We start from the raw sequence: 20,891 nt of genomic DNA, 5'->3' as shown, positions 1-20,891 counted from the left end.
CCGCTCTGTAATTCTGGCAGAAATTTTATAGTAATGGCCGTACTTCTATCGGTAAGTCATCGTCATAATACCGTAAGGTTCCGTGGAAACAAAGTAGAGATCGCTCGCCTGCATCTTCCTGGGGTTTTCTCTTCATTCTTTGGACACGCAACCTTCGCTTCCCGTCAGTCATAATACAGACGGCTGTGCTTATTCTGTAGAGAGCTAACCCTGGTTGGACAACATGATTCTTTTATCTCCATAGCTGTTATCTATTGCGCATCTCATTCGTTGCCGACCTCAAATCTATGCTGTCCGAATAGAAAGAAAGGAGAGCCTGCGACGAGGACGCGCCACTCTATATTGTTTTCCAAGTCAAACGCGAAGGATTCAAAGGCCCAGTTGCAGAGAACTTTAAGAAATAATAGTAGGATATAAAAAATCACCCACTAATACAGAAGGGACTACTTCTGCGTAAACATTAATCTATAAGGTTTAAAGTTGTTTATTATACATGCTCTCTCGCGATCCGGTGAGACCCTTCCCCATCATCGCCGTCCGCTAGTGTTCGTGTAACCTCGAATGTTTGATGGACACCCACCTCCATTGTTCCTGGGAGTGAATGATGCTGCACAGTCAACCTTTCCTCGCTACTGGTTGGACTGGATGACTGTGGCCATGAACTTTCCAAGTCTCTTTGGCTCTCGATGTTGGTCACCATAACAGCCAGTTTGTCGGGTCTCAACTCGCCCTGCTTAGTTCCATTCAGTGACTCTAAAGGCACTTGCCGGTGCCCACTAGCACCAGCGCGACGTTCTCCAGTAACCCGAGAGGGATATGATTGACCTGCGTGTGAGCCGAGCCAGTGGCGAAGGAGGGGACGGAGGGTTGCGAGACTGCCGGCGGTAATACCTAGACCAATCTCGAGATTTGACCAGTAGGCGATTTGGACGGTGGCATCTTTAGCGGGTTAGCGCTCTTCGAAGCGAAAGGTCGGAAGGGAAAGTGGAAGAACAACGTACACAAAAAGTCATTCAAATCATTGAACGTTTTCACAAATGGAATCCGAACAATCACGGCGCTGGATGCACTGCCAAGTCGGTTAGCGGTATGTTTCAACGCCAGAAAAGAGAGCAGTTACATACACGCAGGCCATGCTCAAGATTCCAGCTACCACCAGTTTCGTCCGTCGCTTCATTTGCAGTTTTTGCACCAGGAAAATTGGCAAAATGCCCACCGTGAAGTCGCACATTGCGGCAAAGACACTGTAAACATATGTCATGGCGACAATAATTTCCATATTGATACAGGAGCCTTCGCCTTCAACGTTCACGACGGGATGGTTGGCCATCCTGGTCCAGAAAAAGGACAATGGCTTGCATTGCAAGAGCATCAGCAACAGGAACACCAAGCCACAAAAGACCGTCAGAACCATGACAGTATAGAGACTCAAAATATGGATCCGCTTGATACAGATGCGCAGCAGGAAAATGCAAATTGAAATCTTGCAGAAAATGGAGGCGAGACAGAAAGCGATTTCGCAAAACCACCAATACTATCGGAGGAGTCAGCGAGGCTCCTTGACCGATTCGATGGCACAAGTTACCTTTATGGCGACCACGCGCTCTTCTGCTGTCAGACTATACCAGTGGTACCCATTACCATGTACCCCGGCTCCGATCATGGACCCGGAGTACACTACATACCATGCCTATCGCAGAGTCAGCAACGATTCAAGCCATCCACAAGCAGCAACTTTACCATAGCCATCACCATCGCACCGTCATCCCATCCGAACGCCTTCACCACCCAGCCGCGAACGTAACATCGGAGGATCACAGCAACACATGCTATCGACATAAACAGGCCCGCAACGATCTTGATCGCCGCGTTCTGTTGTTCCTCTTCCCTACTCATCCTGACGGGGTGAGACGTGGCTGGTAAAAATTTCCATGAAGGTTGGATTCTCAATCAGGAAAATCGGGAAGGTAGATATTGCAGAGATCGAGAACGCTCGGTGCCTCAGGGGCAATTTTAGTGCACTGGAAGCAACTTCCTGAATCTTGCCACCAGCGAATGGCGACGAGGGATCGACAGGCCCAATGCGCGGTAGTCGACAGCCCAGTGGGGGACTACTCACGCGCTTACCACAATGATATTAACCTCAACGCCGGCGCGTGGAGAATCCGAACTGCCGGTGCCCTGCGACCCGCTCTGCGCACCAAGAATACAGGATTTGCCGGGCTTTGGCCCCTCCCACGTGCCTAGGGCGGAGCTTGAGGAGAATTAAGCTAACGCCCTTCAGCCTATGGGCAGCCAGTTCATTTGTCGGGGATCAGAGATTTTCCAAGATTGCCGAGGATCCATTCCACGGTAGATATTTCTAGCGTTTGCATTCGTTGCGTGGTTCCGGCCGTGGAGAATCAAATGTGATGACAGGAGTTTGTTGACGATCAGTTGTTTTGGCAGCTCGTATCTGGACCGTTCCGATGACAGATCAGGCGCAGACAGTATCTGACATTGCCGATCTTCCCCGCGGAAATTGCGTTACTTGCAAAGGAGACTTGCCGAGATGTGCCCGCCTAACCCGTTCGTCCGAACCCAACCCGTTCATCGCATCTAGATTCATCCGCATATATCCCGGACAATACTCGGCAACTCTCGGCGGTCTCCTTCCGTTCTAGTGCTCACCCCCTCGCCGCTTTTTCTCACTGAGGATAATTAAACACGCCCCTGATCGTCCTGACTCATTCAATGGGTCCCCTGATTTTCTTACTAAACCCGGCCCCGAGAGGAGTGACCTAGTTAAGTAAGCAAGCTTAATAAAAAGCGATACGCTAGCTCGAGCCTTATATGTTTTTTTTTTGACGCCGTCTATCGCTGCTTGAACATTTATGTAGTGGGTAAATTTTGACGCCTATTCAACCTGAACTGGCTGGCAAGTTGATTTTAAGCGGCTAATCAACACTGCTCATCGAGGGAACGACAGCCACCGATCAGACTTGTTAGCTCGTAGTGTTGAGACATCTTACTATGGCCGTCAAGAAGAGGTTTCCTTTGCCAAGATAAACAACCCATTTGACTACTATGGCGTTTGCCCTTACTCAAAGTTACAGTCCATTATGAGCAAGAAAGTATCAGCAGCAACGAGTGGTTAAAGCAATTACACACCACAGAATGCTATCATGCTACACTGCTCGGAGGTACTCGAAATCACAGACAAAGGTTTGAGAGCCCATTTTGGCCGAGTGTCTTTGCTACGCAATACGACGTTTAACATGAAGTTATGTACCTTTGTCCGTTCATATTGGGATGCTCTGATTTGCTCATGCAAATGACGGTATCTCGAGTCCACCTCTCCAGAACTTTTACAAAGCTAAACGGCCATGAAAGCCACAACGTGTAGTCAAGAGGCAAAGCATGTACTCTGGACTACACGAAAGCTCTTCCCGAATATTGTATAAACTAATGTACGCGGTATGGCTGCTGGATAAGTAAGTGGGCACGGAAAGTGTGATGGCCGGAAATACTTACCTCTTTCCTATCAATTTAATTCGCTCCCTGCCTGACCCTGGGTCGTCAAGAATCAACAGTAGTCTAGTTGTTTCTCCTAAATGGAGTCATGAACTACTACTATTGAGGCACTTGGTTCATTCAAAATTTCCCATCGGCTATCATCACTCAGGATGATACATTATCTATGAGTCGTTTATCGTGAGCAGGATACAAATCGCTTTACATTGCACCAGAATTACATAGCTCATCGTTCCTTTATTCGCCGTTCTATTACAGTAGTGATTAAGGAGCTAGCCACCCCGCGCCAGTGGGCCACGCGGTCCTGCGCCTGGCCTAATGGCAGAGGTAATGAGTATAGCGGTTTCGTGTAAAATACAGCAATCGAAGTCTCGCAGTCGTATTGTAAAGTACAAATCTATCCTATTTAGGAAGCGGTCTGGGTGTCGACAATCATCCTATCAAGACTCGCACATTTCGGGTTTATTTTCCAGGAATCTGGTCATAAGAGTAGGAGGTAAAACTGAATTCGAAAGCTCCTGTATCCTATCGCGCGAAGATACCCTTTTCAACTGCCACCTTCTCCACATCCGCGAGCCACTCTCGACATCGATAGAGTGGGATCTGGGGAAACAGTCTCTTGCCGCTGAGAGTAATCTGGGCTCGCGGGGGTGGAACAGTCAAACAGCATTCATCCTCGAACCTTGCTAGGTCGGGTGCAGCAATGGTCGCGATTTGTTTCTTTGTGCCTGGGATATGCTCGGGTAGCTGTTCTGGGTCTATCGTGTCGCGGGATTCGTAGGTCATTCCATTAAGGATCGTTCCGGTGACGTGGTAAAGGGCTCCCTTGAATGATTTTTGTGCCGCGGTGGGGTTCGTTTCGATGTAGATTGCTTTGTGGTTGCGTTCGCCGTTTCCGAGGGATTCGACGGTGTATACGTTGTAGGACATTTTGAGGCCGAGTTGTTCGAGGCTTTGATAAGGCCGTATTTTGAGGTACCCGGAGAGGTTTGAAGTTCATTGACTTACTGGCGGGGTCGTTAAAGCCTCAGTGGCTATGCGCAGCTAGATCCCGGGTTAGTTCTGACCAACCGTCCACAATACAGGCTGGTTTGAGCTTAAATATCCGTTCTACGTAGGTATTCGTTTTTACTGTCATCCTTTTTCAATTTCCGGACATACGTATCTATTGGACAAGAGCAGAATGGTATAAAGTAACATGGGACGAGAATAGAAATGAAAAGCCCCGAGATCATTTTTTGGCTGTGGCAGCCCAGGAGTCGCATAGACCCCAAATGCCAGCCCCGAGACTGATTATCCCAACAAGGTGGTCCGGAATACCGATGCCCTTCTCGAAACACCAGTGAAGACACAAAGGAGCCCAGAATGTGTTGTTGACAAGAGTCTTTTTCCATGAGCGGATCTCCAGACGCAGAGCTTCAGCATCCTCCGCCTTGGTCTCTTTCGACTCGGTAGTGCCGGCTGCCGCGCGCTGGGCTGCAACACGTCTCTTGCGCAGCACGTGTTGGCGCCAGAGAACGAAGAATTCAAAGAAGATGTGTCCAAACCAGCCGCGTGTGCTCCAGATCTCCCATTTCACGGGTCCGCCGTACTTGTCAACGAACTTCCTCGAGATAACGCCCTTCGATGCTAGGTGTGCCACATTCTCCAAGAACTGGTAGATCACGTTGGAGATGACTTGTAGGATGGTCAGGATGCGGATGACCGGGTCGGCAGGGGGTGATCTGAGAGTCTCGGATCCCCAGACCCAGAGAGGAATGAGGCCGAACAGGCGTAGATTGTATCGCGTCTCCGAAGCAAGGGAAGAAAGAGCAGAGAATTTGGATTTAGAGCCCGCCGGGGCGGGTTTCACATGTTGCGATGCAGTTCGGTCCTTCAGTCGCGCAAGAAGAGATAGTCGCGTTTGTAATGCGATCCATGGCGCCGACGCACACAGGTGATGCAAAATTGAGGCGACATAGTTCACTGTCGCCAGCACTCGTTCTTCGCCGGCGGCCGAGGACAAAAGTCCGCGGAGACGGTCAGCGGATGCTCAATAAATTTTTAGGAGTTGTGCATGTTGCAGTCAACGTATTGAACTGTCAACTGCAAGGCAGAGAGAGAGAAAAGAACCCTTACAGATCTAACCGTCGTATCGTCGTGTCAGTCGCCGTCAATGCCGCCAGGAACTGTTGCCGCGTTGTTGCTTTCCCCGCGGCTATCGGACCTTTCCCCACATGCTGCTCGTGTTCCGCAGCCTTCGAGGGGTCAGGAGGGTGCTCAGGGTCTGCCATACTGTGTTGAGAGAGACAATGAGAAAGTCCAGCTTCTCGAGACCATCGGAAAGAAAAAAAGAGTTGAGGACGAAAATCACCGGCGCGCATCACGGAAACCGCGCGCAAATGGAGCGGAATGGGCCGAGGTTCGGAAATCTGGGTTACGACTTCCTCACTCGGCCGGCTCCACTCGACCGTGCGGACATCAATGTGATCGCCCCTGTAAATACTCGTGATTCATACTCCACATCTTTCCTTGGTACTTGTTGGATTCTCGGGCGTTCACCTTCTCAGCAATGTACTTGTCGTGCATGGCGTGTCGCCCTTGCTACTCTTCCTGTCGGCGTATGGCAGGGCAAATCTCACCATTCACCCAATCATCGCCAGGAACCTCCCCTCACCCTCACTCTCTGTCGGATGCGTCATACAGGCTGTCGAAATCGTCGTCGGCCTGCTGAGAGAGCGCGGTCTCTTGGGTTGGTTCCTGGGAAGAACCGGCCTCCAGGGTGGGAGCGGCGGAGCAGTTGGTCGAGACACGCTGGCCCGCCAGCGTGTCTCGCTGCTCAATGAAAAGCCGCGTTAGCTCCCTGTGCTCCGCCTGGCTCAATGCTTGCCAGCGGTGCCCGAGGGAGTAGTCCCAGCCAGGGGAGGTCACCGGTCCTTCCTGACTCTCGTCCTCTTCCCAGATCGGATGCCGACTGATAGACAGCACAGGGTCTAGGACCCTTGCCATCTGAGAGCGGCTTCGCTCACCGGAACGAGGAATAATGAAACGAGAGTCAGCGATAGACTGACTGAAAGATGACATTTGTTCGAGGGTACGTCCCTCGAGCCATCTGATCCGCGCATCAACTTCGCGATCCGACCGGCGCTGCCAGTAAACCCACCAGGTGGTGAGTTTGAACTGGTTCTCCGTCCAGCCCTTATTATGGGCTAGACGGAGCACCGGGGTCATATCCTGACCGGACGAGTACCTGTGCTCCTGCCACCAAAGGCCGAATGCATACCCGCGCACCCAGTGCATCGGGCGCATCTCTCTCAGGATGGCGGCGTCGGAGATCGGACGGCACAGGTATTCGGGGATTTTGGGCGGCTCGACGTATGGTTCGTTGACGACCCGGTCGATGTGGCCGAATGAACGGTCGACGAAATTCCCGTGGCATTGGCCACAGAACATCATTCTGCAAGGGCCGCCATTGGAAGGATCGTCCGGCACACCGTCGTTAGGTCGACTTTCTTTGTCGACTTCTTGCTCGAACCATGCCTGAGCCGTACCTTGTTCCCCCGCTGTCGAAGGTTGTCCATCGCGGGATGCCTGTGCGGCGCGATCTTTGGCTGCGCATTTGAGGACCTGCTTCTTCTGGTCCGCGAGCTTCTGCACCTGCTCCAAGGTATAATCACCCTTGGCAATGGCCTTTTGCATCCACTCTGCCAGGATGCTGGTATCAGGACCAGCGGTGTGCACGGGAACCTCGGTTTGTGGCGGAACCTTTGACCAGTCATCCGTGTCGGAGTTGCAGGCCCATAAGTATCGAGCAAAGCGGCCACAAATATCACAGACCCGGTCTGGGGCTGATTCATCGGTCCAGAATCGCAGGACCGAATCGTGATGACATTTTCCAGGACGAGGCTGGTACCGCTCATGGCGGATCACCTCGGGCGTCTCAGTTAGGCCGGGTGGGAAGCGTGGGTGAGGCATGCCGTAGGATGGCGTGGGCGAGGGGCGTCGGTATCGCTCACTTAAATTGATGTAGGTGACTTCAGTGTCGGAAACACGACGTCTGTGATCAGAATGACAGATGGGAGTTTCTGCGGACTTGTCTTCGGCCTCTTCTTTGCACGCATTTACCGTGTATGAGGTTTGTGGGAAGGCAGGGAAGGAAGCACTGCGAGAAAGGGAAGTGATATGGAAGCCTGCTGGCGAGGGGCGATTGGGGGTTGCAAGTGTTGTGCGATGAGCTCTCAGTTGGTCATAGGGGCCTTCCAGTCCTGCCAGCTCTACTTCATAATCACCGGTGTTTTCGAAGTACTCAGCCCAAGCGTCGTCCTCGGAGATTGCCTCGGAAATGTCGTATGGGAAGAACTCCTCGTCGTCATCCCGGTAGTGGCCCTGGAAGTGTTCGCGGAAACCATCAAACTGGGCGAAGTCCACTCTGGTTTGCTTGGGCGAGGTATATGAAGCTTGGCTTTTCAGTCCCTCGCTGCTTTCCGATCCGGCGTGGTCATCAGACCCCGAGCTCCCTTCGCCTTGGTCACTCGCGGCGAGCTCGACGACATCTTCCATGTTCCAGGCCTCTTCGAGACTCTCTTCCTCCGATGAGCTACTTGCAGACAATATGTGGTGATCAGAAAACGGATGTTCTTCGCTCGAGTCACTTACTGCCCATGCAAGGGCCTCCCATCTATCCGCACGCTTTGGATATTGCTCTTCGTACTCGGCAGTCCTGCTCGACTGGATAGGGCTTCCAGCAAAAGTGTTCGTGGCGGTCAGATCACGTATGGCTACGCAAATAGCATCCGCCGAGGTCTGTGGTGTTGCAGGCCCTTCAGCGCCGTCGTCATCGCCACTGCTGCTGTACGATGTATCCAGACATTCTGGCAGACATTCATAATCTGCTGAGTGGGTATCTGGATGTTCATATGAATCAATCTATACTCCCAACGCCGATTACCCGGTACACCATAGGACTCACCAAGTTTTCGGTTCCCTTCTCCGACGATTTCATTACCAGTCCCAGTGGCTTGCAGTTCAGATACGGCAGGTATCGATACGGCAGAGTTGGCATCTGTGGAGCTCTCGTTAGAATCTGTGCTCACCCGGGTGCCCTTTTCTCCGGTGCACTTCGATGGACTTTGAGACTCAAAGGCATGGATGTCTTGGATTTCTGGCACAGAGTAGCCGAAGACTTACCTTGAGAAGGACGATGATCAGATTCAAGGAGATGAGTTGCAGGTGAAGTGAGTTTGCCGAGGGCAGCTCGACTCGGCAACTCTTCCGTCTCATACTCCCCCGAGGGTTCGGAAGACATCTCGGGTGGCCCGAGCAATGCCTCGGTGACCAGGGAATGATGTGAGATGCGATGGACAAAGATTTCACGACGTTTGGAAGCCGAAAAGCATGGATGGGTAGAGTATGCGCGGGTGGAAGGCAAAGTGGTGAAGCAGAACGACAACGAAGCACGATCATTTCACCCCACGCGACTAGTCCGCCGAGCAATGACGACTAATCCATCCCAATAGGGCTTCAGTAACATCATCACGATACCTAGACGTGCCCCCAGATGAGGTCTACATGATTTGACCCGGCTACGGTACGTGGCAACGAAATCCGCCGTGGATACATTTCGCCGGCGAGCTATCCGGACTCCACGATGGTTTTCACTCCTACATCGCCGATGAGAGGTACTTACTGTGCCTCCTGCTTGACTAACCATTTTTTTACTCTCCGGCAGCGCCTCCGCTCGATGAGATTTTGTAGATCGCCCATGAGCTCATGAACTGTTCCTGTGAGTTCACAAGATTATTTTGATATTGCCCGATTGCCGGCGCAAAATTACAAGCGCGATGTTTTTCTTTCATAGCGACCTTTGACAAGAGCTGCTCTTTTTACCTGGCTCTGTGTGAATCTGCGCGGTTCCATACATTCGGGCAAATGCCGGTGCAATCAAAAGCAGCGGAAACCATATATAAGACAAGAGCGATGCCGGGTAAAGTACGTTGTAAAGCGGAAATTCAGTAGGGACAAGGATTTTATTTTAAAAAAATGATAAGATATTGACATACAATGCAAATGGGCCGAGCTATACGGACACGTCGTACTCTTTGCATGAAGAATACGGATAGATTCTCCACCGACCGTTGTTGGAATTATGAGCCGAGCCCTACGGAGAAGCGTACCATACATCCTGAACTTGCGCGATGGCCGACGGAGCCCCCCGATCTCCGATGACCTCCGCCCAATGGATCTCGCCGGGGTCTGCCCCGTTCCATCTGCCGATTTGAGGACCGACCGCTTCCCCTTCATATACTGGTTCTACCCCGGTTTTTCACGGGAAACTTGAGAAATTCCTCTTGTGGCGTGGCTCCCCCTCGTATCACCAAAAGACCAGGTAGGTCGGCCCAAGATTGGCCCAATCAGCCAGGCGGACCTCGGTTACCCGGCCCAGCCCCCTCGACTTTGTCATAAACAAACACGCCCCCTGTTCCCTCTTGTCTCCCACGCGATACATCGTCTTGTTATCGTCCTGTCTTTCCATTGACCGCTTTCTTCTCCCCACAGGCACCTCCGGAATCTCTAATCCCGATCCCATCTCCTCCTCTCATCTCCCAATCCATCATGTCCGTCAAGTTCCAGGAGGAGACCATCCGCGCGGTCGCCAATGCCGGCGGCAGGCCCGAGGACCTGGCGCATCGCGTCGGTGAGCGATTGACCGGTGGAAAAACCCAGACCGGGTATCTTCAGGTATGTAGAAGTGCCCAAATTCCCCGATGTCGCCGATGAACGCGCCAACTGATCCGAGGAATGGATCGTCGCAGGCCTATCTCCGTCAGCTGCAGCAGAACCCGATGCGCACTAAGATGCTCACCTCCGGTGTGCTCTCCGGTCTTCAAGAACTTCTCGCCTCGTGGCTCGCCCATGATGTCGGCAAGCATGGTCACTACTTCAGCTCGCGCATCCCTAAGATGTCGCTCTACGGCATGTTCGTTGCCGCTCCGCTGGGCCATTTCCTCATCGGCATTCTTCAGAAGATCTTCGCTGGTCGCACCAGCTTGAAGGCTAAGATCCTTCAGATCCTTGTCAGCAACTTGATCGTACGTATTTCCCACGCGGCAATCCGACTACACGCGACGATGCTAACCAGACTTATCAATAGATCTCCCCCATCCAGAACGGCGTCTACCTTTCTTCGATGGCCGTCATCGCCGGCGCGCGCACCTTCCACCAGGTCCGCGCCACCGTCAAGGCCGGCTTCATGCCCGTCATGAAGGTTAGCTGGGTCACCTCCCCTCTGGCGCTGGCCTTCGCCCAGAAGTTCCTCCCCGAGCACACCTGGGTGCCCTTCTTCAACATCATCGGTTTCTTCATCGGCACCTACGTCAACACCCACACCAAGAAGAAGCGTCTGGAAGCTCTCCGCAAGCGCTACGACCAGCGCCGCGGCGGCGAGTACGAGAAGCGCGACTACCCTTGAGCGGTCACAGTCGCACCCTGCAATTGAGCCGAGCGGATACATGCCACCTGCTGACACGATATTGCTCCCATTTGTGGTTATCTATTTACCCTTTCCTTTTGTATCTCATGTCTTCTCCCCCCGGTGTTTTGAACCTGTACACATCTTACATCTTGTTATGCACCAGACCAGATATCTTTCTCCCTTGATGTTATTTTCAATCTTACGACGAATGGCCTTCCCAATATACTACTTGGATTTGGATCCTGGAGATAGGTACACATATACTTTGATATTTTTATCTGTCAGGATAGACAGGACCGCAGAAATGCAGCTGGCTCCCTTACATACCATCCCCACGAGAGCACCTTGTAAGTGAAGTTTGGATAGTAGACGTATCCACTAGTCTCCACACCATCAGATAACAGCGCTAAGAGATCACTCAACATCCATCTCGGAACCCTTCCCCCTTCTCTCCTTTACATAGTCGACAAAGTCATCCAGCACTCCAGGCCAAGCCCCATCAGGACTCCACCAACCGAACTCCTCGTCTTCGTGGCTCTTGCGCATAAACACCTCAACTTGCTCCCACAGGTCCTTGTTCACAGGCTTCTTGCCGCGCGCCTCCAGGAACTCCAGCCACCAGTCCAGCCACGGTGTGCGGGCGGTGTTCCAAGGCAGACCCCCGTGGTCAGATGTAAAAAAGAGCTTCCACTGGTCAACGGCGATTTCGTATTGCAGGTTACGCTGGCCCTGCATACGGGAAAGCGGGAATGCGAAGCGGTAGACGCGCCGGAAAAGGTTGGCGTCACTGGGGATGTGGGTGCGGAGGTACTTGATATATTCCTTCATTCGGTCTTCGTTGTCGCATCTGAGGTAGAGTTAGTATACGTAATCACGTAGAGAAGAGCTCAGGCGAGAAGAACTTACTGGGCCTTCTTCCATCCATCCGTGAAACCCTCGCGCGTGAACTCGCCCATGGAGGGGCATTGACACATTTCGAAGACGCCGAGACAGGCTACCTCGTCGAGCTGCACTTGAATGTCGCCGAGGAATTTCATTGCGCCGTCGATGCCGATGCCATCTGGGTTATCTTGCGGGTCATCTGTGGCGGGTTAGCATGTAGCTTCAGTGTAAAGTACGGGATGCATTACCTCTGTATTTGTCGAAGATGGTGTTGAGTGAGCTCTTAACTGCTGAATTGGAGCTATCGCTTCCGAAAAAACTATCGTTGTTCAAAGGTTAGCCATTGTTCCCAGGCCGCAAGGTCGTCGAATTTGGTTGGGGTGTTCAAGGTGGCTTTGCTGGCCGCGACTTCCGCCGTCCTCGTTCCTAGTCACCACGGTCATCGAGGTGGGAGCGCTTCGGCTGCACGAGGGTGGGTCGTGTTGATAGCAAAATTGAAGAAAACACACTGTCGAGACTGCGTGGTGATTTGGGACACGAAAAAATGGCCAAGGCGCGAAACAACTGGATGTAGAGCCATTGTTGAGCCTCGAAGGATTCCCGCCTGAGGAAACAGGCGCCAGGCCGAAACAGGCATGAATGTACGAAATGGCCTGAAAGTGGTGCAAATGAAAAGGTCGTTGAACTTACGTATCAATGGCTCTTTCGACGTTCCACCCTACTTGCTTCAGGAACTATAACATGTTGTTAGTCCAGAGCGCAATGAACATCAAACCGGACCTATGCCGCGCCAAACATGCTTCGGAGAAGCATCCTGCGTATCAATACAAACAAAGCTCACCTTGGAAGCTATGGTCCGCTGAGAGTTGGTCAAATCCACGAACTGGTCGATGGCGTCCTTCTGCGCCGAGGTGTAGGCCGGCATGGCGGGGTTTGATATTGGTGCCCCGCGATGTCTGTCAAGACGATGGGGTAAGGTGAGTGGAGGGAAGTAAGAGCGCGTAGTCTGAAGACCTGGAAACTAGCTCGAGGCCAAACGACGATTTCGGGCGGGCGGCTTTTTGAACAATGGCGATGGAATTCTCCCTCCGACGATGCACTTGAACACCCGCCGCGGCATCGGCCTGCTGACTCAGCCACTTACTGCCTCAGGCTGCATCGGAATACCTATCCCAGTTGCATCTGGTAACGATGACCAGGAACACGAGATGAATTAAGTGAATGTTGGAGTAAATTTCTTCTTGAGGATCCTGATGCTGATTGGAAAGAGCCGTAGAAATTTGCGTAGGTGAGCGGAACATTGTGAATCTGCTATATATTTGTGCTCTACATGAATCTTGGGTGATGTACGAAGTGGAAAGTATTGAGATCGATGGTATTTGACTGCGAAGCAAAACTTTTTACGTGACAGAAACGACTCCATTAACTCCCATCCTTGATCAAGTATGCGAACATGCAAGGTCCTTGTTGCCCAGAGCTCGTCCTTAGGTGGTGAACAGTGTATCCTCCTGTTGATTGTTAGACCCGTACTGTATGCAGACCATACCATCCATCGGAAATAAAATTGACTTACCTCGCGTAGGTATTCTCCAACATCCGCTTGTCTGAAGAGCACAATACCTGTGGGGTCCAGCTTCTTGGCCTCTTGAGTTGATCGTGCCGAAACTGTCGTATGTTAGCATTTCTCCCATAATCCAAGTGACTAGGCAAAGTATTACCTCCGAATCCCAGGGGGGTATCATCTTGACTGTACACAATGACGCCGCTGTGCTCAGGGCAGTCCTCGGACCATCTGCCGACGTGCGCCTTCACGACGTTACCTCCATAGAGGAAAGGCATTTCTCCATTGGGTTTGATCCACAGCTGTCAAAAGTCAGCAGGTGTCTAGCTTCAGCAAGCGCACGTAAGATACCTTATATCTCGCATGAGGGGCCACGACATCCAGGCAAGTCAAGTTGAGCCTGAACTTTCCAGTCTTTGTGAACTTTCCCATCTGAGTACCAGCCGACAGGAGGTTGTCGCGGGGAATTGAGGTCGCCAGATTCGCAAGAGCTAGGGGCATGTAGTATACCTAAGCGCCGCACGTTAGCAAACAGAGTATTCCTGAGCCATTGTGCATCATGACAGGATCTTACCCGACTTCCTTGCAGACGGAAGACCATCTGTTGTCCGCCATCGGTGGGGGCAATCAGGCTGTTCAAAGAACGCCCCGTGTAGTGGGCGAGCTTTGAGAATAAAGTCTTGGTCTCTTCTTCGGTGAGTTGACGCATCGTGCCTCGTTGATGTCGTTGTTAGTGAACAAAGCTGGCTGATAGAGAGGCCATTTTTTTCCCGGACGATAACAGATCACATGACATGAAAGCCCACTTGTACCTATCAGCACGTGATGACAAACGCGATAGCGCTGGCAGAAAAAAAGTCTCGGGACCAGGCGGTGAGGGAAAAGTTGGACCGCCTATTCGCCGCAGACCCTTCAGTCTCCGACGCTCACAACACCGATAAACAACAAAATGGCGCGTGGTTCGAATGCGAAAAGGAGACGTCTGAGCCCTCCTGCTGGTGATGATGGCGCTGCCTCTCGCAGCAAGGACAATTCCCACAACCGCGACGACGAATGGGATGTCGAAATGGACTACGAACGCCGCCCGCGAAAAGGGAACAAGAAAGCCAACGAGCACACCCGATTGCCAATTAAGACCTCGGAGGGATTTGTCGAAGCCTTCAAAGAGCCTCAAGTAGCTGAAGATGCAGCGGAAGAAACCGACAGCTTCCTGGGCACAGACGATGACGGGGAAAACGAAGATTCCGACGATGGCGAGGAGATAGTCGAAGAGAAGAAGCCCAAAATCCCGGTCAAGGTGCAGATTATGCAGGCCAAAGAGGATCTTGCCCGAATCGCTACACTGATCAATGAGGACCCCGAAGAACACATCGCCCTGTTCAAGACAATGGCTGAGATGGTGGAGAAGAAAGACTCGGCGATCACCGTTAAGAAACTCGCTCTGGCGGCTCAGGCTGCAATCTTCAAGGATGTCATTCCCGGTTACCGAATCCGCCCTCTTAGTGAAGAGGACAAAACCGCGAAGGTCTCAAAGGAAGTGCGAAAGTTGCGCGATTTCGAACAATCTCTTGTGTCCAGTTATCGAAACTACGTCCATAAGCTGTCTACCATCACCAAGCCTGGCAGATTTGTCTACGTCGATCCTGGTCTGAAGAGCATCGCCATCAATTGCGCCTGCACCATGCTTCAATCTGTGCCGCACTTCAACTTCCGCAATGACCTGCTCAAGATCGTTGTGAACCGCCTCGCGAAGAAGTTGGTCGATGCGGACCAACTTAAGTGTCGCGAGACTATGGAGGATATTTTTGCGAAGGACAATGATGGTGTCGTTTCCCTTGAAGCTGTCCGATTGCTCGCAAAGATGATGAAAGCTAGAGACTTCAACATCAACGAGAGTGTATTGGATACTTTCCTTCATCTGCGTCTACTTGGCGAGTTCAATATGAAGGCTTCCCGAGACCGGGTGGACCGGGAACCTGAGGACGATCAGCCCCATGGCAAAAAGCAGAAGCAGAAGCGGGAGTTCCGCACAAAGCGTGAGCGCAAGGTGCAGAAGGAGCGCAAGATTGTCGAGAAGGATATGAAGCAGGCAGATGCAATTGTGTCTCATGAAGAGCGGGACAAGAACCAGGCAGAGACTCTGAAGCTCGTCTTTGGTATCTACTTCCGCATTCTCAAGGCGCGCATTCCCCACCTGATGGGACCTGTTCTTGAAGGTCTGGCCAAGTATGCCCGCCTGATCAACCAGGACTTCTTCGGTGATCTGCTGGAAGCCATGAAGGATCTTATCGGCCATGCCGAGCGTGATGAACTTGGTGAAGATGCCGAAGACCAAGGAGAAGAAGACGAGAACGAAGACGAAGAGCGTGCTCCTGCATCGGAGAGCAAGGCTCGCGATGCGCGTCGTGAGACTCTGCTGTGCACGGTGACTGCCTTTGCCCTGCTGGAAGGACAGGACACCAGTAAGGCTGCAACAACCCTCCACCTCGACCTCAGCTTCTTCATCAAACACCTCTACCGATCCCTTTACTCGCTATCTATCAACCCCGACGTCGAGTTTAACCCCAACACATCTCTGCGCCTCCCAGACCCCAATGCCCGCGGAGAAGATGCCCAGTCTCGCATGCGATCAAGAAACAAGGTCAACTTCCAGACCCCAATGGTCTTGCTCCTCCGTTGCCTCCAATCGTCCCTTCTCTCGCGAGCACACGGTATGCCACCGCCCATCCGCCTGGCCAGCTTCGCCAAGCGTCTGATGACAACCTCGCTCCAACTGCCCGAGAAATCCGCCATCGCGACCCTGTCGCTGATGAATCAGCTCGCAAAGCACAATCAACGCCGCATCTCGTCGCTGTGGCACAGTGATGAACGCAAAGGCGACGGCGTGTTCAACGCGTATGCAAACGACATCGAGAGCACGAACGTCTTTGCAGGCTCAGTGTGGGAAGGCGAGCTGCTGCGCATGCATTACTGCCCTCAAGTGCGGGATTCGGCCATTGAGATTGAGAAGTTGGTGAACGATTCGAAGTAACCGTGTCTGTGTGCATAGATGTCTATAATAGAAAAAGTGACCGGTTCCTGTATGTAGGCGTTGATACCATTTACTGTTTGGCATGTTCTTCTACGGACAGTACGCCCATTCAATCTAGTCGTTCCATGTGCAAGTTCATCCTCATCAACCTATATGTAATTTTATCTCATGAGTCTTCAAACCAAACCATTCCTCACGCCCGACTTCATCTATTTTTCCTGGATGGTGATGTCGGCACACCGGAATAAACCGCAAGATACGATTCTTCACTTCATTATCTGACTTTGTCTGCACGCGTTGCGTAGAATTCAGTAGGTGTTTAGTTCCAAAATTGTCTACGTAGTCGGGCCCAGATCAATAGTCACCGTTTCTACTGACGCTGGCCGACATGGCGTCCATTTCCCCATAATTTACGTATGCCCTTCACCGCTTCTCCGATCATAGCTTCCTCATAGCTGCCACAATTTGAGAAGAAACTTACCACTCAAGGATAAAAAAAGTAGCCTTGGAACAGCTAGAGGACTTCAAATACTCCCCGCGTTGAAAGTTAGAATACGAAAAACGGATTGTCACTTTTTAAGAACGCATTCACTCCTATTAGAACTTTTAAGTAGGTAGATCACTGCTGAGAACATCTCCACTCGGTATCTCCATCATGAAACCCATATCTCCTATCATCCAGCACCGATAAACTCCCTGTAGAAATCCATGTACTACCGAACGCTTTTTACCACATGAATTATCCACCGTAAACTCCGCACTGAATCCATGGCGCCTCTAAGAGCCACACGGCTTCGAACAACAATAACCTCAATCTTCACTTAACCTGTCGGAATTGCTTAGATGTGAGGGGGAAAACAAGATATTTTAAGATGTGACAAGGAAAGACCTAGTTCAGCGTGTCGTTGGATCGGGACTCACGCAGAGACGCCCGATCCCAGCCATGGTCAGTATCGCCAAGCAGCGGCACCTTCAGGCTATCCTCAGCGTGGTGACTCTTCTTCAGGGACTGCTTTTCCTGCATGGTGGAGTGGAAGTTGTCAGAACCAGGCTGAAAATGGGCTTCGCCAAAGGATGTCGCGGGAGTGCAGGTGGATGGGATCGAGCCACGGGTAGAACCGTTAGAGCCGATATCACAGCTGAAGCGAGGCTGGGTAGGCACGATTGGCTTGAAGCAGCTCTTTGAAGACAGCGCTTCATCCTTGTGCATGGAATTCTGGATAGTAGCGGCGCGAAGGGCTGGGTGGATGGTGCTCAGCGTGTTGCCTTTCTGAACAGACTTGGAGACATCCCGCGGAATAGCGGGAATGGGCGGAGTAGGAGTCGATGTTCGCGAGTGCGATCTGCCATCATCGAGAAGTAGGGTACCCTCAAGGCGGCGGATGGAGGAGCGGGAGTGTTTGCCCGAGCTGGTGGTGGAGGTCTCGTGGCCATCGCGGCGGCGGCGAAATCCAAAGACAGACCATTTCTTCCCTTCGCTAGAACTCTTCTTCTCCATTGGTTTCTCTCTTACCTCAGAGGCGCTAGAGACTGCATCTTTCACACCAGTAAGAAATCCTTTCTTGGTCATGGACAAGCTTCGTGGGAACGTACCGGTGGGCTTGGGCTCCTGCGCCGCGGATGCTCGAGGACGGGTGAGAAGTGAGTTTTCAATGGAAGCCGGGGTAGGTGGCAGGGGGAGAGCACGATCGAGATCACGGACCAAAGGTGGAGTGCTGCGGATGGTCGATTCACTGTAGCGGTGTACATCCAACGATGTGGTCGGGGTGTCCGTCTTCTGGCTCAGCGGAGTTGCCAGGTCAGTTTTCTTGGAGGAAAGTTCGTTCAAGATCTCAATCTTCGTCGGGGTAATTGGGTAGGCAGCGGATGCGCCTTTGACGGCCTCCATCTGAGCTTTTACGCACCGAATGATTTGCTCTGTCTGAGTTTCATCGAGCTTGAGTTTGTCATCTTGAGCCTTCAAATAGCCGACTTCTTTCTGGATCTCCTCGGTCTTCCGGCGTTGGCATTCAATGAACTCGTGAAGATCATCGGACGAAAACTTGGTGATAAGGGCCTCAGTCTTGCGATTCAGATCCTCATACGAGCGAGCCAAAGCTCGAATCTCGGCCTGCACCTCATCCATAACCTTCATCTCGAAGTTGTTGAGTCTTCGCTCCATGACACCGATCTCAAGACGAACATCCATCTGGAATTTCATCATCTCCCTGGAAATATCAAACTGCTTGCTGTGCAACTCGGCTTTGGTGCGCGCCAAGTCGGAGATAGAATCCACCTGATTTTGGAGCTGATCGCCGATCCAGTTAGAGAGCTCGTCCAGCTTCTTGGTGAGGTTGCTCACGCCGGTTTCAGTCTGTCTCTGGATTGAGCGAACCGTGTCAACGAGGTCATCTACTTGCATGGGGATACTGCGGATCGGGGACACAAGCCCCTCCAGAGGGATGTCAGCCTTTTCCAGACGTTCCTTGAAGGACGGCAGATAATCAGGAATAGCAGTAATGGGAGGTTCATTCTCTTCGTAAGCAGTTGGGGCATGGCCATCTGGTTTGGGTGGGACCGAGGGAGCAGAGTCTTGCTCGACCCAGTGTCGTGGCAGATACTTGACCTTTCCCGACCCCTCAAGAAGGTCGCCAGGCACGGGAGGTGAGTCCTTTGTCACAGGATAGTTGGGCGCCTCGTATGAGGTGCGCACCTTCTGGCCAACATCCATACTGGTACGCGAGATAGTAAGATTCGGACGCTTTCCAGTGGGAGCAATAGCTCCTGTTTTGTCCTCTGCGTTTGACTTGTCCTTGTTGCTATCCTGAGTAGGGGACGAAGACTGGCTCTCAGTGCTGGATACCCGACGGCTTGGAATTCGGGACGGAGCCATGATGCCATGCGCATTGGTGAAGCCCCCCGAAGGAGGCAGCGGTATCTTACTCGGCGTAGTGTTGGTTTGCAATGCGGGTCCAGAGATTTTGCCTTGGTCGATAGGTTTCAGCTTTGCCTTAAAATTGTAGTTGCTCTGCGACATGGACGAAAAGCCACCAGGCGAGGCAGCACGACGAAATCTTCTCTTGGAGCTCTCACTAGATGGCAGAGCTGGAACGTCACGCAGCTGGGGCATCGGATGAGAGATGAAGCTCTTGCTGGTGTCCTCTGTGGAAGCCTCCTTGCGCAGATCCTTGAAGCTCAGTTTAGACTTGATGAGATCCAGCTTGGACCTCTTCTTGACATCATCCGGGGTTGATGGCTCGGAGTGAGAAGGGGTGCTAACGAAAATCGGATCGGTTGCGGAGCGATTTTTCAGCAGGCCAGGTCTCCCGGTCTCATTCTCATTCCCTGTAGACAGAGACGGCGTGTCGGCTCTCTCATGTCGTGGCTTGGGCATGGGAAGCGCCAGCTCCTCATCATAATCAAGGTATGAAGACTTGCGATAGATGCCAGGACGCTGAAGCTCCTCAGTTGGGCTGCTTGGTTCCGAACTACCTGTGTACTCAAAATTGTCAGCCGTCTGAAGCAGTGCCTTTCACAACACACATCGAGGCGTGGGATAACAGAGAGAACTAAAACAGCCTCAGTACTTACCAAAACTCTTCCCACGGACTCTGCCTTTCTCCCATTCGCGTCGAGCAATTATGGAAAACGCGTTACCGGGCGTGATGGGCGGCGGGCCCGGGTCAGGCGCAGGATGATGAGCTTCAGTCACTGGGCTCTTAACAGCAGTGTCCAATGAACGTCGAACACTGCTGCGCCCAGGCGACTTTGAAGGGCTGCATGGCTCATCCGCAGGCGCCACGAGGCACGAGGGAAATGGGCCGAACATGGCAAGAGATGGAAGGTGTGAGTGAATATTTGGTTGAGAAACAGGACAGGAAGGGGGTGTAAAGGAGAGCAATGATACTCAATACGTGTTGAGCGGTTGAAATATGGATAAAGGGGAGATGGGGATGATGGTGAAGGGAAGTAAAAGAAGTAAGAACGTTGAAGAGCGTGAAAGGGGATGTGGACGTGAAGTTGCCTACACGGGGTAAGGATGTTTCCAGTCCGCGTAAAGAACGCAGAAACAGAAAGACGGTTGGTAACTCATCCAATTCATAAACTTTATCGTAAGGGCCTCGTTACATACACAATGGAGATGCCAGACCGCATCACGATCTATCTCGAGACCGGCCAAGCTCACCAATATGCGAGGCGACAAATGGAAATCATAAAACCATAGGAAATAACAGCACATAAAAAGCAGGAGCCTCCTTATGGAGACACAAGCAAAAAAGACAAAATCCGAGAGATAAAAAGAAAATCGTAATCAATACAGGGGAATCAAGCGCAAAAGAACATTTTCACGACTTTGCTTTTCAATCAAGAATCCTTGGTGCAACCACAACGAGAGGTAGAGTCAGCGAGTCAATGCGTGCCAGAGTATCGCAAGTAGAGGTACCGCAGCAATGGCAATCCAAAACAGGGCCCTG

The 20,891-nt window shown here is 51.9% G+C and overlaps 10 protein-coding genes across 10 annotated transcripts; 3 read left to right on the top strand and 7 right to left on the bottom strand.

Moving 5' to 3' along the window:
• Nucleotides 1–487: 487 nt before the first annotated feature.
• Nucleotides 488–1,896, bottom strand: N7498_008172 (uncharacterized protein; the record flags this gene model as incomplete). The annotated part of the gene is made up of 5 exons (XM_058455234.1): nucleotides 488–939; nucleotides 1,002–1,069; nucleotides 1,125–1,534; nucleotides 1,586–1,690; nucleotides 1,741–1,896. 5 exons carry the CDS (start codon nucleotides 1,894–1,896, stop codon nucleotides 488–490), a joined length of 1,191 nt encoding a protein of 396 aa, XP_058305222.1.
• A 2,142-nt stretch (nucleotides 1,897–4,038) lies between these two features.
• N7498_008171 (uncharacterized protein) lies at nucleotides 4,039–4,443 on the bottom strand (the record flags this gene model as incomplete). Its single annotated transcript, XM_058455233.1, has 1 exon — nucleotides 4,039–4,443. One exon carries the CDS (start codon nucleotides 4,441–4,443, stop codon nucleotides 4,039–4,041), a length of 405 nt encoding a protein of 134 aa, XP_058305221.1.
• Nucleotides 4,444–4,744: 301 nt separating this feature from the next.
• On the bottom strand, nucleotides 4,745–5,786 carry N7498_008170 (uncharacterized protein; the record flags this gene model as incomplete). Its single annotated transcript, XM_058455232.1, has 2 exons — nucleotides 4,745–5,544; nucleotides 5,720–5,786. 2 exons carry the CDS (start codon nucleotides 5,784–5,786, stop codon nucleotides 4,745–4,747), a joined length of 867 nt encoding a protein of 288 aa, XP_058305220.1.
• Nucleotides 5,787–6,171: 385 nt separating this feature from the next.
• On the bottom strand, nucleotides 6,172–8,797 carry N7498_008169 (uncharacterized protein; the record flags this gene model as incomplete). The annotated part of the gene is made up of 3 exons (XM_058455231.1): nucleotides 6,172–8,381; nucleotides 8,462–8,554; nucleotides 8,680–8,797. The coding sequence occupies 3 exons, from the start codon at nucleotides 8,795–8,797 to the stop codon at nucleotides 6,172–6,174; spliced, it is 2,421 nt and encodes an 806-aa protein (XP_058305219.1).
• A 1,307-nt stretch (nucleotides 8,798–10,104) lies between these two features.
• N7498_008168 (Mpv17/PMP22 family protein) lies at nucleotides 10,105–10,960 on the top strand (the record flags this gene model as incomplete). Its single annotated transcript, XM_058455230.1, has 3 exons — nucleotides 10,105–10,230; nucleotides 10,305–10,580; nucleotides 10,643–10,960. The coding sequence occupies 3 exons, from the start codon at nucleotides 10,105–10,107 to the stop codon at nucleotides 10,958–10,960; spliced, it is 720 nt and encodes a 239-aa protein (XP_058305218.1).
• Nucleotides 10,961–11,377: 417 nt separating this feature from the next.
• On the bottom strand, nucleotides 11,378–12,770 carry N7498_008167 (defective in cullin neddylation 1 family protein; the record flags this gene model as incomplete). The annotated part of the gene is made up of 5 exons (XM_058455229.1): nucleotides 11,378–11,810; nucleotides 11,870–12,044; nucleotides 12,094–12,164; nucleotides 12,536–12,579; nucleotides 12,687–12,770. 5 exons carry the CDS (start codon nucleotides 12,768–12,770, stop codon nucleotides 11,378–11,380), a joined length of 807 nt encoding a protein of 268 aa, XP_058305217.1.
• On the top strand, nucleotides 12,769–13,062 carry N7498_008166 (uncharacterized protein; the record flags this gene model as incomplete). The annotated part of the gene is made up of 2 exons (XM_058455228.1): nucleotides 12,769–12,822; nucleotides 12,871–13,062. The coding sequence occupies 2 exons, from the start codon at nucleotides 12,769–12,771 to the stop codon at nucleotides 13,060–13,062; spliced, it is 246 nt and encodes an 81-aa protein (XP_058305216.1).
• Nucleotides 13,063–13,329: 267 nt separating this feature from the next.
• Nucleotides 13,330–14,115, bottom strand: N7498_008165 (ribosome biosynthesis protein NIP7; the record flags this gene model as incomplete). Its single annotated transcript, XM_058455227.1, has 5 exons — nucleotides 13,330–13,353; nucleotides 13,419–13,510; nucleotides 13,564–13,708; nucleotides 13,758–13,916; nucleotides 13,981–14,115. 5 exons carry the CDS (start codon nucleotides 14,113–14,115, stop codon nucleotides 13,330–13,332), a joined length of 555 nt encoding a protein of 184 aa, XP_058305215.1.
• Nucleotides 14,116–14,355: 240 nt separating this feature from the next.
• On the top strand, nucleotides 14,356–16,437 carry N7498_008164 (nuclear export protein Noc3; the record flags this gene model as incomplete). The annotated part of the gene is made up of 1 exon (XM_058455226.1): nucleotides 14,356–16,437. One exon carries the CDS (start codon nucleotides 14,356–14,358, stop codon nucleotides 16,435–16,437), a length of 2,082 nt encoding a protein of 693 aa, XP_058305214.1.
• An 889-nt stretch (nucleotides 16,438–17,326) lies between these two features.
• N7498_008163 (uncharacterized protein) lies at nucleotides 17,327–20,245 on the bottom strand (the record flags this gene model as incomplete). Its single annotated transcript, XM_058455225.1, has 2 exons — nucleotides 17,327–19,908; nucleotides 20,008–20,245. The coding sequence occupies 2 exons, from the start codon at nucleotides 20,243–20,245 to the stop codon at nucleotides 17,327–17,329; spliced, it is 2,820 nt and encodes a 939-aa protein (XP_058305213.1).
• Nucleotides 20,246–20,891: the final 646 nt, after the last annotated feature.

Source organism: Penicillium cinerascens, assembly GCF_028974065.1.
Source record: "Penicillium cinerascens strain IBT 15544 chromosome Unknown scaffold_4_segment0_segment0, whole genome shotgun sequence".
Classification (NCBI taxonomy): domain Eukaryota; kingdom Fungi; phylum Ascomycota; class Eurotiomycetes; order Eurotiales; family Aspergillaceae; genus Penicillium; species Penicillium cinerascens.
The sequence above is the reverse complement of the archived record's forward strand: the minus strand, read 5'-3'. Positions and strand labels throughout refer to the sequence as shown.